Source organism: Microplitis mediator, chromosome 2 (genome assembly GCF_029852145.1).
Source record: "Microplitis mediator isolate UGA2020A chromosome 2, iyMicMedi2.1, whole genome shotgun sequence".
Lineage (NCBI taxonomy): Eukaryota > Metazoa > Arthropoda > Insecta > Hymenoptera > Braconidae > Microplitis > Microplitis mediator.
The window spans coordinates 9,383,316-9,399,003 of NC_079970.1; the positions used below are offsets into that span (position 1 = coordinate 9,383,316).

The following is a 15,688-nucleotide window of genomic DNA, read 5'->3' on the forward strand; positions in this document are numbered from 1 at the left end:
TTTTTTTTTTTAATTTATTGATTCATATTTCAATTATTAGCCATGTATAATCTATTTTGAAATGTCATTTGATCACTTTTTTTAGTGTAGCACTAACATTTAGTATAGATTAAGGATTTTTTTTTTTATTAAAGAAGAAAAAAAAACAAATTTAATCTTGAGAAGAAATTTGAAAAGTAAAAATTAGGTAAAAATAATTAAACTTTTTTCATATTTTTGAGAGGGTGGAGAGGGTTTATTATGCCCGCGTTTTCAGAATTTTTGTAGCTGTAGCTCCTTTTTGACCTGTAAGTCATATTGTTGATTCTTGTCAAAATTATCGTTTTGGATGTAAGAATAGGGGCCCTCCTGCCAGGAATCTATGATTTTATTAATGTTAATACATCATTAGTTTGTTAAATATGCGTTAAATTAAAGGATGCAGCGTTTTTTCAGGACAAAAAAAAAATTTTAATTGATTTTTAAAAAATAATATTTTAGACAAAGGCCATTTGCCTCGGAATATAATTACTTTTTTGTTATAAATATTAAAAGGTAATTAATAATTTATCCCATACAGGTATAATTTAAAGATGCAGTTATTTAAAACAAAAGAACTTTGTTACAAAATTTTTTTTCACCATTTTTTGAAAAGTGTTCACCGTGTCTCGGAAAATTTTTTTTAATGATGGCCAAAATGTGACGGATATTGTTCGAGATAGATCAAAATAACTGGGGCCCAGTGCTCAAAAGCAACGTAAACATTATTGGCTCAGAGGGGTCATCATACCCCGATCTCTCCCCTGTAATTTTCGATAATGCAATTTTTCCAACATTAAGTGTAATAAAACTGGCATAATTTTTCATAAATAAAAATTTATTTTTGTTAATATCTTAAAAATTATTTTAACAAATATATTTATAACCGTAAAAAGGAGCTTCATACTCATATAAATTTACAAGAAAGATTTAATTATTACTCTATATAATTAAAAATTTTTTTTTGTTCTCTTTTACTGAGGATTAATTTAATAAATTATATGTATATATAATCGCATAACATTACTATATAAATTACAAATAGCACTTAAGTTCAACATATTAATAACAATTTAAATAAATTAAATTAAGTACAATCTATATTATAAACTCGTTTAAAGTAAATTACTAAAGTAGAATTAATTTGTATTGGAATTATCTTTAGTAACAGGTTTTAGACAAATATCTCGAGAAGTTAATTGAACACCATTGCAGTTGAGTTTAAAGTCCAAGGCAACATTAACACCAGTACAACAGTTCATATCCTTGAATTCATGGTTATATTGTGTCAATTGTTGGTCTACTGAAACATTTGATAACTTATCGGTTGATGTGCTTTTTTCAATTATTTTATTTTCATTCTCATTCTCATTATTATTATTATCATCATCATCATCATCATGTTTTTCATGACGTACTGGCTGTCCAAGATATTTCATCGCGATTCTTATTGTATGAGTCACTTCCGGACTCGGACTTCGTGAAGATTTATTGACCTCTGTTTTCTCCTGGATGTTAATTTTTAAATTCTCGGTAATTTCTGAGCATATGCATTCCTTTATGATGTCACTTGAATTGACACATTTTTTTGGTGAACCTGTAAGTTAATACACGTGTTATTTACTGAAGAATAAAAAGTTTATATCCATTTATCACCATATATGTGCGTATATTTAACCTTGACATGAGATCTGTTACACCTATTCATTGAAAAATTTAATATTGATTGCTGGTAATTATTACTTGCAAACGTGATAATCAGAAGTTAACTCTTTTTCATGCATGGAGAAATGATAACATTATTAGATATTCGTTCTGAGTTAATGGAAAGATAAATAAAAATCACCGTATTTAATGTACTTAACTTGTTAATAGATAACATAACCTAGTAAATTAAACGCTGAACCAGTGAATGAACAATCAAATTTTTCAATCTTTTCATAATACTAAAGGATTAAACTAAATTAGAATTTACCGGTGAAAACAAATAGATCTGACAAAATATGACCAGATTAGATTATATCTGGTCAGATATTCATTTTGAACCAGGCCATCACTGAAAATATCGTCAGATTTGATATCTGAAAAAAGTTTTTCTTGATATGTACTCAGAGATTTCTCCATTTACGTTCAGATTTTGCCAAGCATGGTCATATCTGTCCAGATCTGAACATATGTAAAAAGAGCTGAGCACGTATCAAAAAAAAAATTTTACAGATATTAAATCTAATGAGATGTGCAGATATGATTATGCCTAACCCATACAAAAAAATATATATCCGGGAATATATGCCAGCAAAATAACATACATATACGACAATAAAGAAGATATAAGTCTCATATATATACTATTTTTCCGGGGATATATTTTTTTTCGTACGAGAAAATCAATATCTGATCAACAGGTATAATTTGATTTCATCAGATCCGACCATATCTCGTCAGATTTGATCTTTTTTTCATGGGCAAGTTCTAAAATAGTCAATCAATTAGTAATTGAGTATTTTATTCATGTGATTATGTTTTGAATTTAAATTACGTATGTAAAAAATCTAATATCGTTCATTCTCGGAACTAGTCGCCTTATTGTCACAACCTAAAACTAAGTGTGTAGTCGAAATTAACACACTTGCAAAATAACATTGAAACGCCATAAGCGATCTGAAGATATTTAACACATCGTGAAACGTGTTTTTAGTTACTATACAAAAAAACTATGGTTTTGCTTATGGCCGTAAGGGGTAACGGTAACCCATTTTCAATTCAATTTAATTCACGGACAAATACTAAAAACCTACAGTAGAGAGTCTTTAGCGTTTTTTAAAACCTTAACAAAAGACTAGAAATTTCGTATTTTTCAAAAATTCTAATTCGTCTCCAAGAAAAATTGTTTTAAAAATTTCATTTACTCTACGAGTGCAACAAAGATAGTCCCGCTCATTTTTCTAAGTGTGAGAAAGAGGTCCGGTAGCGTATCCCCTTAAGCATGGAACACATTTAATGTGTGTTAAGATAATGCACTTGTAACATACTTGGTTTTAAAGTGCACGGAAAAAAAACCCAAAGAATTTGAAATGTAAATATACTGCAGTAAAAAGTTGCAGCATATACACGGCAAGAAATTTAACAATTACAATATATCATGGCAATAGTTCTCATATCGTATGGTAACAGCTTATTTTGAAATAATGATTACAGGAATGGCACCCATTAAATTTATGGTAAACATTCCTATCTATATGGGTTTCATTCCTATGCAATATCGAAATACCCATGTAAAAAAAGTTCAGAACAGTGAACTTCCGAATTCGAGATAGTTCTGAACTTTGAGTTGATCATTGTTGGAATCTAAAAAAAATTCAAGAGTAAAAAATTTTTTAATTTCTAGACCTCATTCTGAAAGAATTCCTATTAAAAGTCAAGAAACACTCATAATTGGTTTTAAAGTATTTTTTTTTAATGTTCTGCAAATCAGCAAAATAATCAAGTCGAAATATTTTTGCTTAACAGGGCGTTATCCGATATTTTCGGCTGAGTTTTTTTCGGAAACAAAATCTCTAAATACAAAATACAGACCTCACATTGATGCACTACGGTCTAATCTAGCGAAGTGCGCTTTAATTGTTTGACAATATTCGTTTGTTTAAGAGTAAAACTCGGCCGAAGTTTCCATTTACTGCGTAAGTGCAACAAAGATAGTACTATTCGTGGACTTGAGTGTAATAGAGAGAGAAGTATGAACCCCTGTTAAAAAATTCAGAAGAACGTGCCCAAAAAGTACTCAGTTTTTTTTTTTAATTCTTGAATATCTTTAAAGTTCCAAAAATGATCAACTGAAAGTTCAGAACTATCTCAAATTTGGAAGTTTACGGTTATAAACTTTTCCGAAACATTTTTAGAATCATTTTTTTAAACACGGGTAGCTCTTATAAAATTAATTTCTATGTCAATAATTTCTATGTCATTGTGGTAATCGTTCCCATACTACTATGGCTACCGTTACCATTCTACTATGGTAACCGTTATCATATACTATGGTAAAGATCACTATTTATAATGGAAATAATCTCCATAATATATAGGAATAATTCCTATAATTTATGGGAATCATTACTATAACGTTATGATGTTTACCATAATATTATGGTAATAGTTACCAAAATATTGTGCTAATAGTTATCAGAATATTATAGTAACAATTACCATAACATTCAGAACTTCTTCATATTATGGATATCATTACCATATCATCATGGCAATATTTCGCATATGTTATTGGAATGGTTATCATGATGTATAGGATTTATTCCGATGTAACTATTGGAACTATTTCCATGAATATGGTTAATCCTAACCTTAATTTAATTGCCATAAGATAAAGAAACTCTTATCATAATTATAGGAATTGTTCTTATAGTTATAGAAATTTTTCCCAGAAATTATGGACATATATCTCATAATTCTAAGTAATTATTACCATAACGTTATTGGTTGATATGTCATAAGCTTACTAAGAACAATTACCATGATTTTCTCTCCCAAGTATTGTAATTTTTATAATATCTTTTAAAAGATTTATACAGTATCTGCTCACAACTTTTACACTTCTACACTCGTTGCAGAAGAGTTGGAATTTTTAAACTTGATAAGCTATCGTAATTGTTAATGTATTTTCGTATTCATTGCATTGAAAATTAAAATTCTTCGATTGTTAGTGTTGAAATAAATTGTAATAAGCCCAAAATTATAATAATTCAAAGTTTTAAAGATTTAAAGTAATCAAATGAAAAAATTAACAACTTTCACAACAAGTGCTTTGATTATAAACTTAGTATTTATAAATAATTTTAACCTGCAGCATTATTTCTTGAGCAGTTTTGAAATGATAGCGTTCTACTACATTTTTTAGTATCTATGAACTGTTTTCTTGCACGTTCAATTTTAGCACCAGCACTACGAGTTACTTTTTTTCTTCCTTTACCCACTTTAGTCATACTCTCAATAAATTCATCCAATATTTCATCCTTTTCAAAATTAACATTAGTCGATTCAGCTGCACGAAATCGAGCACTTGCATGAGAATCTATAAGTGGAATTGGTGAGTCTGGAAGTTCAAGTGATGTTATTGTCAAGTAAGCAGGTTTTTCTTTTTTCATACGATCCAACCAGTATCTGTAACTGTTATTTAATATTATTTTTAAATTACTTGTTTCATAAGAAATACATCAGTCATTTTTTTCGCAAATAAAAACAAAATAAACAGCTAATAACTACAGAGAAAATTGGCCAATTAGCTTTTTTTATTTTCCAGTAATTTTTTTGTTATTTCCGTTCGGCACTTTTTTTTTCTCATTTTTTTCCGACTACTGCAGTTTGCAGTAAATTTTAAAACCGAATAATTGAGTTATTTAATTTACAAGACAAGAATTCAGAAGTATATTAGCTTTCATTGATGAGGAGCAATAATAAAACAATTTTTTTTTTCTTACATAGAAACACTTTTTATTATCAAAAATTTTACTATGAAATATAAAAATATAAGGGTATCCACTAGAAAATGAGACACTGTTGTATAGTCGAAAAAAAAAAGTTTTTCATGATACCAACATCGAAACTTCAATTTTCAGTGTCCCTAAAGTCAGTCGAAACAAGCAAATTTCAGTCCAATGCCGCGAAGAAGTATTAGCAAACGCGTGAATTGCAAATGCCTCCAGTCAGCGGGCAGAAATATATGTGTTTCGTCCCGTGGGAAGAAACAAATAATGTTTGTATCCGCTAACTGAAAGCATTCGCCATTTCAACTTCGATACTTGTCATTTGTTAAATATTAATTTCAGACCATTAATTGTATTTTCGTAAATGACAGTTCTGACTTTGTGATCAAGTTTTATAAAAATCAGTGAAAATAATAAATAGTATTCATAGTTTCTGCTTAGTTATAAATGGCAAATCACAATTTACGCTTCCACTAATAGTTGATCACACCATTACTCTTAAAGTAACTTGTTTATGACTGACTGCTAACACTGAAACTTGAAGTGCCAATGCAGGTAATCATGAAGAATATAATAAGTGACACAGAATGAAACACGATTTCAAACTACGGGTGATGCCATCCCTCGCCTACGACTCAGGCAAATGACTTCACCCTGGTCTCAAATCGTTTTTTTTTTTTCATTCCTGTCACTCAATATACTATTTTAACTTCCCGCTATGAAGGTCAATGATTTTCAAAAAATTCGGGAAGTTATTCTTTGCACCCCGATTTTCGACAATCGTATTTTCATCATGTTAACGTAGTGAGGTCTTAGAAAGGATAGTAACTATTTTCAGAATGATGTGTGGGTGTGTGTTTGTGTCAGCTTTCTATTACTTTTAAACTAATTAGTCGACTTGAACGGTTCTTACGGCATTCAAAAAAAGGTTGTCAGCTGTCAACTTTCCTGTACAATTATGATCTATTGGTAAAATAGATTCGAAGGTAATTAAAAAATATGAAAAAAAAAATTTTTTTCTGAATTTTTTTAAAACTTTAAAAAAACTACTCGATTGATTGATATTGAAATCTAGTCTGCTCTAGAACGCAATGAAAGGCGTCGATTGCCGCCAAAACATCTTCATCGATTAATTCATTCAAGAAATATCGCTGGAAAAAAAAAATGGTAAAACATGATTTTTTTTTTTAATTAGGAAATAACCAAGCCGATCAATTTAAAAATTAAATCAGCTGGAGAATTCAATAAACGCGTCTAATGCCGCAAGAATCACCTAAAACTAATTTTAGTTAATTCATTCGAGAAAAATCACGGGGAAAAAACTGACAAAAAAAACTTTGTCGAATATCTCTGAAAAAACGAAATTGATCAGTTTCAACTCTAATCAGCTTATGAATTTAACAAAACGAGCCGATTATGCTACAAGAATCGTCTTAATCGGTTGCTTTGTTATCTTTGCAATTTCTTTTAATCGCTACATAATCCGTTGCAATCAGTTCGTAGTGCAAGTCAAAACAACTTTTTTCGGGCTCAAGCAGCTCGAAAACATATTCACAATCATTTTTTTTTTTTTGCTTAAGGAGCTCCTCGAACTCAAAAACAGCGGGAAAAACATTTTGGCTATGATGTACATAGATCTAAATAGATCCTTGATTTAGATCTTTCTATATTTAAATTACTTTTATATACGGTTGAATTTAAAAATCATAATTCATTGTACATTTCAAAAAAATGATAACATTATTTTATTAGGTGTCGATTGAGGGCTACATTCCAAATAAACATGGATAACGACGTACAAATTACGGGTAAGAATATTATGTGGGTATTTCATATAAATATAAGAAATAATAAGAGCTCCGTGTTTCTGAAGAAACAAGAGCGATCTTCGCGTGTTTTGAAATCGCAATAAAGTTGGTAACCTTGCACGTTTACTGGATAGGGTCAGCTTTGAAATACAATACCGGTTGGGGTTGGAGAAGCGTAGGACAGCTACGGTAAACCATCTTGAGAGGAGCAAAGAAACATATATTTATAAATATATATATAAAAAAAGGGTAGGAAAAAAATGAGCATAGTGGGTTCAAAAGATCGAACGTCCAAGATAATAATCCACAGCGCACGAGTTTGCCGTATATACATAAGCTCGTATTTTAATTCTGGGCTTTAATAAACGCGATAATATTTGCCGCCTGAGTATAGTTGATCAACTCTCGGTCTTTATTAAGTCGTGCTATAACCATTTGTTCTGTTCAACGTTTAAGCTTTACTTCGTTTAATTGTTGGGTTGAGACGTGTGCGATTATATAATGATATTTTTTCGTACAACTGAAATAAAACATGCAACTGAAAGAGAAAGATACCGCTCATTATGTACTGTCTTAATAATTTAGATAAGTGCGATTACATGTAATCAATGTATAATTTTTATTCAATGTATAATAATATATAGTTTCGATTAAACAAGAAATTATTTTTATTATACTGAAAAAGGAAAGTCAAATTTATCCATTTTTAACACATTGAATCCAAGTAATTATTTGAATCAAGAATAGAGATTCGTGGGGGGGGGGGGGGGGGGTAAGATGCGCCTCTTCAGAAAAAAATGTCAATAGTGTCTGTTTCACTAATTCTACTTTTTTTCAGTCCCCAAATAAGTGTTCAGTAATCAGTACGACCCATAAGAAAATAAAATTCAAAATATGAGACAGAATTAATTCTCCTGATTTAAAATGATTCATTGTTTCTAACTAATTATACTTTACTTGTCTCCAAGCAAAATTAGCATCCCTCAGAAAAAATTAAACTTTTTAAATTTCATAAGATTAAATTTACTTTTTTTTCGACGATAAAAAAAAATCTTATTAGTCCTAAATCTATTATTCGGCACAATCTTATCATTTTAACATTTATTTTTAACTGGTGAAAATTTGTATAAAAATATGTGAAAAGAAATTCATGGATGTATTTTTAGATTTGAAAATAAATTTTCCTCTAAGGGATTTCATAACAAAAATTTTTGACCGTGTAGGAAAGCTTTACTTAATTCTCTTTCGATATTCTTGACGTGTAAAAGGGGAAATATTATCCCGTATATCCATGTAAAAAAAAAAATTGTTAAAACAGCATCGACTATTCTAAGCTTCAAAACGTAACACAACTGCAAACTTTTTTTGAAAATTTTTGAAGTTTTGAAAATTCAAGAGAAAAATCAATGAATATCCTAATATTATTAAGATATACTAAGAAAAACGTTCATGAAATAGTTCGAAATCAGCTTTTTCTGAAAGTGATTTGAACTGAAAACAATAACGAAACCTAGCACTTTTGATAGAGAATCAAAAAAAGTTTATAAAAAGAGTCTATACACTGAGAAAAAACAATTTTTTTCAAGTATCTGTATGCTTGTATCCTAGTGAGTAAATATTCGTTTAATCATAGTAAATATATAGCCCAACCGAGTAATATTTTCTTGATTTCAGAATTTCTATACTTACTTTGAGAAAAAACTTGGTTGGAGTACATAAGATTAAACAAATAGTTTTCTCGGTAGGATACAAACATACAGATACTTGAAAAAAGTTTTTTATTTTCTCAGTGTAGTATTAAGTCCAATTGTTTTTTTCTTTGTATTTTCCAAAGTTTGACAATCGTTTAAAAAAAGTTTGTTACCGTGTCACGTTTTGAAGTTTAGAATAGTCAACACTTGTTCAACAATTTTTTATACACGGGTAACTTTCCTTTGCTTCTCTTCAGTTGTGAAAAAGCAGTGAGAATCAAAAAAAATTAACAGAGAATTAATTCTTCAACGCGGGTGAACCTTGGCTCAACCTTTTCTATTTTATATACAATTGAGTAAATAATTTTAATTATGTCAAATTTTTTTTTTTTTTTATTGGCAATTATAGAAAAATTATTTTGAAGCCATAAAATAGATAGTTAATTATTACATTACATAAATAAATAAAGTTATCAAAATTTTGAATATTGTGTAAACGTCAAGATTAATCAAAATTTAATTAAAAATTTTATAACCGATGTATAAGAAGAATGACATATCTGATTCAGGTATTTACGATACTGATTGTTAAAATGAAAGTTTTAGAATGATATAATTATAGTATGAAAAATAAAAAATGAATATAATCAGAGAACCTCAAGCATTATAAGCAGAATTTAACAATATTTCAACATGACATATAATAAATAATAAAGCAAGTGACAGACACTGACCAATATAACCTTTTATCACGAAAACATTATTTGGGTTTTTTTATTCCAAGATTTGATAAAATTCTTCATTCCTCACTTTAGACTAGAAAACAATGTATTCAATAAATGACTATTCATTTAACTTTTAGTTAAGGTCACAACAAAATTCATAAATTGACGTAATTGTAGAAGTTCCAGAAATGTTAGCAGTTAAAAAAAAAAAGAAAGATATTAACATTTACTTTTCTAAGCTAATCAGGAACGAATGTAATCTCTGAGATCATTGTAATTATATAGTTATTGTTGTCCTTATTTATTTAAATGATAACGATTTGAGGTATATACTTGATAATTTGTTTCTCAATGGTTATATAGGCTGTTGTTAGTAATTTTATTCCAAGGCTAAGATTTGCAGCCGAGCTTGATAATTTGCTTTCGAGGCTTAGCCCTAGACACCACTAGCCCGAAGACATCATTCAAGACTTGGACCAAGCTCAGTTCAATCGTCGATTCTTACCAAAATAATTTCAAAGAAAGTTGTAAGGTAATTTGCTTTAAAAATTTTATTTTATGGGTCTTGATACCATTGTACCACTTTCAAAATATCTATCTACTAAAACACTGAAATAATTTTGAATCGTGAGTTTTTTTTGAAATTGAATATTGATGATAAATTATGGTAAATGGTTCCAAGAAAATAGTTATACACAATCCATAAAAAATACTTTCTCTGATGCATAAAATTTTATTTACTGTTCAGTAATAAAAAATATAAATTTAAATTATGTACTTAGTAATTATTAAGAAGTGATATAATATATTTTACGAGCCCAAATGACAAACTTTCATTGGATTTAAATTAAAAAAATATATAAGCTACAACTTAGTAATAATTAGTGTTAAAAAAAATTTTGAATTGGATTTTATGGTGTATCCATCTTTCGTGGGAAACGGCATTCTTTTGATCCGAAATTTGTACGTCATAAATTTATGATTTGCAATCCACATCGTGGGCGTTACTTGAATAATTGTATATTAGTGGTATTTTAGTTGGTTCTTTTATTATTTTTTTTGTTTTTTGCTTATATTAACTGGACTTTATTTTAAATTTTTTAAATTTCATTTTGGTGTCAGACAGGTTACCTAGATGATCCTCGCCCAGGGCGAACTTGGCCACTACGAGAATGACAGATATGACGAACTGGAGACGGTGACCTTGAGTCCGGGCGGTCTCTTTCTCGTGCAGTTCTTGGATCTTCAAGAGTGAGGCGCCTGATGTAAAGTCCTGGCACCTCCTCCACCAGGAGATGTCTCCTCCTGTAGCCAGCCACAGTGCCCGAATATTGTCTGCTCAGTTTTTATTGTTGTCGTCAATCACTCGATCTATAATCTAACTTTCCAATTTTAAATTTCTTATAAATTATTTTATAAATTTAATTTATTTTAAATTTTTTATTTTTTATGAACGAATAAATTAATTCATAATTATTTAATAGATTATAATAGTAGAGACTGTAGCAGATTTTGATACGACTGACAGAATAAATCTCAAGCGTTGCTTAACAGTCTATTTAGAATTTTTATTTCTTGGTTGGGTTCAGAGTAAAGGTGTAGAATAGATTAGTTTTCGCTCATATGCCTGTCAGCTACTTGCCGCGAGGGCTGATTCTCTTACACACTATTCGTGACCAAACACTCACACCCACGTATATATATTTTTACCTACATATACCTATATATATGAAGGTATATAAATCTATATACACACAAATATGCACACATCTTTCAGACGTCTAAGTATTATGTGACGCCGGGTTATAAGACCCACCGCGGTGAGCCACGACACCAAGAAGGTGCTTTAACGTCTTGTCGCTGTGATAATTAGTATGCAATATAGAATATTAATTTATTGAATTGTTACACCTCACAAGAAACATTTTGTTCAAGTGCAATAAAATTTCGTAATATATAAATGAAATTTATATAAATACATTGGGAGAACCAGAACAAAATGAGATACCATTTTTGAAACAAAAAAAAATTGTTTTTTGTTTAAAAATAATTATTTACTATTCGCAGAAAAAAAATGAGACAAGTTAATTATTTTGAACAATACGGCCACTTTTAAATTTTGTGAAAAAAAAATTTTTTCTTTTTCTGCTTGAATTTTTAAATTTCTGACAATTAAAAAAACGGTTTTAAAGTTAAACTAATTAACCTACAAACATTTAATAATGGTCCATTTTACCACAAGAACAGCTTTTTACGAGAAAGTTATTTGAATACGACACTTTTAAAAAATAATTTTTTTACTGAATTTTCAAAATTGCCCGCACTGCCCGGGATGATCAATTTGCTCCATCTTTTTCAATGAACAATAACTAAACGAAAAAATTATTTTCCTTTTATCTCAAAAATGATGTCTCACTTTGCTTCGAACACCTACAAAAAATGGAGTGACTCATTTTGCCCCGGCCTCCCCTATATTTTATTTATTTAACAAAACGATTAAAAAAATTAAATTTCTTCAATGTTTCTTAATAATATTTTTTATAGCTACAAAATTTTTGTTGTGATGAATTTAAATGGTTTTTATTAGAAGTAAAACATTCGATTTCTTATTTTGTCATGAAAAAAATGTAATATTAAGCATTAATTTTGAATGAATTTTTAAATAATAAAAATAGTATAATTGAAAGTCAAATGAATCTGATGTGCATTCCTAGAGTGAATGAATAAAAGAACAATTCTTTGATTTTTGATTAGATGTTATTCGCGACTGAAATGCCGACGTCGTGAGGTTATAGAAAGAGCAAAAGAGAAAATAGTTATGGCCGGTGATATAGAAGCTGAACAAGAGTAAGAGAATCAAAGATAGAGCGAAAATATAAGAACAAACGAGAAGAAATCTCTTCGTGGAATATGTTTACATTAACAGGACGGTAAAAAAAGGTATAAGAAGACCACAAACTGCTTAACGAGTTCTCGGACGATTTGCTTATTTTTTTTTTAATTCTATGCGTGACCGACCTACAGTTTATGTTTATGCACAACCTCTATGCTGCTGATTTGTTTTTATTTGTTAAACGACAACAATAATGATTCCGGTATTTCGATATGGTATAAATATTCGCTAGCCATAGTCGTACTTATAAAAGTACCAAATTAAATCTTTTGTTTCACTGCGTGCTTGACAATCATTTCCCGACGGATTAATTTTTAATTTCTGACTATTTACTTCCGCGTTTATACAATTCTATTGTCGTGGCTTGACTTGAGAAAAGCCACGTCGGGGGATGTACCAACCCTACGGACGGTTATTAGATTTCTCACAAATTACTCGAGCATGGACCATTAACGAGTCCCATCTGTCTGGATTACCAACCACGAGAGACAGCTTTCGTGAATTTTACCATTACCAGTAGGCATCGTCATTTTTTATGTATATAATATACTTTCTTAGTTCTTTTTCATGTAATTTACCTGCAAAATTTTATCGCTTAAAATTATACGGGAATATTAAAAATTATAAAAGTGAATAAATGAATTAAAGACTGACGCAATTTATCTTCAAGTAATTATATGCAGGCAAGTTCTTGGTTATAAAAAAAAAATTATTTTATTATATGTTCTTACTTTCAAAAAGTTAAATGATAGAATGCAATTTAAAAAAATGTCATTAAAAAGCCAGAATAGAAGGTACATTTCCAAAAATTAATCAAGTAACCTTAGACGCTTATGTAAAATTTCAAATAACCAATTTATTTTTATTAATTATCGAACCACGTATTATCTCTTTTGAAACTAAAAAAAAGTTTTCTATTGTTTAATTAACACAAAATTTCTTTCGACATTATATACGATACCGTGAATCTTCTTTACTTACTAAAATAGTAGCTTATGCTACATGTAGACTAAGAAGCGAATAATTTGATAATCATCTTATCGCGAGATGAGCGTAAGACTTATGATGCATTGACATGAGGACGAGTGTGCCCGGGTCGAAAAAAAATCTTATAATGACTTAAAATTTAAGTCAAAATCCTTCAAATTTCACCTACGTTAATTTTTTTAGTCAGTGTAAAATTTCCATAACACTTGACTTAGATTTGACTTTTTCTGGCTTAGTTAGGATCGATTTAAGACAAAATAAGTCACGTTTAAGTCAAAACTGGTTCAGTTTGACTCTATTTCTTTTAGATTTAAGACAAAAAAGTCACATTCAAGTCAGAATTGCGTCGATTTAAACACATTTTACTAAGATTTAAGTTAAAAAAAGTCACATTCAAGTCAGAATTGCGTCGATTTTAATACATTTTACTTAGATTTAAGTTAAAAAAAGTTACATTAAAGTCAGAATAAAACAAAATTACACAGTTAAAACGCAATTTTAAAAAATACTTACAATTAGTAACATATAATTAATGATAGTAATAATTATTCGAGGTGTTTATGGTTTAGAATATTTTCGAATATTATTAAATGGTATATTGTTTATATCAAAAAATTATAAAGAAACATTAAAAAATAATTCTTCTTATGTAGCATTTAAATACTTGAATGAAAAACGTTTTCGTCTTTTTCATTCTTTTATAAAAATTATTGATAAAATATGCGATTGTCAAAAAATTAGTAATTGTAAGTGCCTTGGTCATCATTTTGCAATAATAACTCTTCTGCAAACAAAACCTTTCGAAGAGCCTGTCAGACTTCTCCAACTATCACACTTATATGAATTCATTGTAACTGAAAATGTATTTGCGATACCTGTCGAAAATTTACTATCGGTATGTTTTTATATTAATACGGGTAATAAAACGTTTATTGCAGAATTGGTTAATCAATATGAAAATGAATGATATTGTAAACAAGAGCTTATACAAATTCTTCAGGAACAGAATAAAAAAAAAATCATTGCAATAAAAATTTGTTTTTTAGTAATTTTAATTTAATCAGAAATAATTTTTAAAAAATTTGCTATAATTAAAATTGAGTTTTAATTTTAGATTAGTATAATTAATAAATAAGTATAAAAACCACATTCGATTTGACTTAATTTTTAAGTTAAAATTAAGTCAAATATAGAACTAGATTTCGAATCGATAACAAGTTGTTTTTTAAGACAAAATGAGACAAATTTAAGTCAATGAAATAATTTAAGCCAAAAAAAGTTAAATTAAAGGAAACTAAACAATTTAAGTCAAAAAAAGTCTAATCTAAGTCAAAAAAGTTAAAAAAAGTCAAGATTAAGTCAAAAAAAGTTAAAAAAAGTTAAAATGTGGAATACAGTTGTCGGCGTATCGATGACTTCAAAGAAAATTTAGTTAAATCAAGTCAAATTTAAGATTTTTTTTTGACCCGGGTGGTGGTCGCTACGAGCTGTAGTTGATATTAAGAAAGTTCGAGCAAAACTAATGAGTCAAAGTAGTGTCCGAAGTTGTTCGTTTACTTAATTCTCCTAATGGTTATAAAAATTTATTATTTTAATTTATAATAATTGATAACATAACAAATTTATAAATAAATAATTATTACTTAATTCATAAAAGAAAGTAATAAAATGACTTCGTTATTTTTAGCTCATATGGTTTTATAAAAAGATGTGGCAACTCTCAATAATATGTACATATCTCTGTCGGTGAACGAGATTAAAAAATAAAGTTCTACTTCAATTATTGAAACAATTACAACGGTAAAACTTTATTGTTAAAATTTTATCATATTTTACAAACACTCAAGTTTATGCTATGTGGTTGTTCATTAGTAGGGGAGGGTGGGGCAGAGCGGCCCCCCTGAAATTTTGATCAAAAAAAAAATTTTTTTTTTTCGCCTAATTACTATAAATCCGATATGTTTGCGCATTTTTACCCCTACGCATGACATTTGGGGCAAAATGGACAAGCCCAAAATTTTGAAAAAGTGATTTTTGCATATTTTTATCGTCAAATTAAAAAAAAATTATT

The 15,688-nt window shown here is 28.8% G+C and overlaps 1 protein-coding gene across 7 annotated transcripts in view; it reads right to left on the reverse strand.

Moving 5' to 3' along the window:
• Positions 1–990: 990 nt before the first annotated feature.
• LOC130663541 (uncharacterized) overlaps positions 991–15,688 on the reverse strand; it is a 68,258-nt gene continuing 53,560 nt past the window's right edge. For 3 of the 7 annotated variants that reach the window (XM_057462821.1, XM_057462823.1, XM_057462822.1), the window contains 2 exons: positions 4,871–5,196; positions 991–1,615 (listed from right to left, as the gene is read on the reverse strand). In XM_057462821.1, coding sequence (XP_057318804.1) covers positions 1,158–1,615; positions 4,871–5,174 — 762 coding nt within the window. In that variant the 5' untranslated portion in view covers positions 5,175–5,196 and the 3' untranslated portion in view covers positions 991–1,157. Of the gene's footprint in view, positions 1,616–4,870; positions 5,197–10,868; positions 11,120–15,688 lie in introns of all 7 variants that reach the window. The other 4 variants (XM_057462817.1, XM_057462818.1, XM_057462820.1 and 1 more) reach the window with 2 other exon arrangements.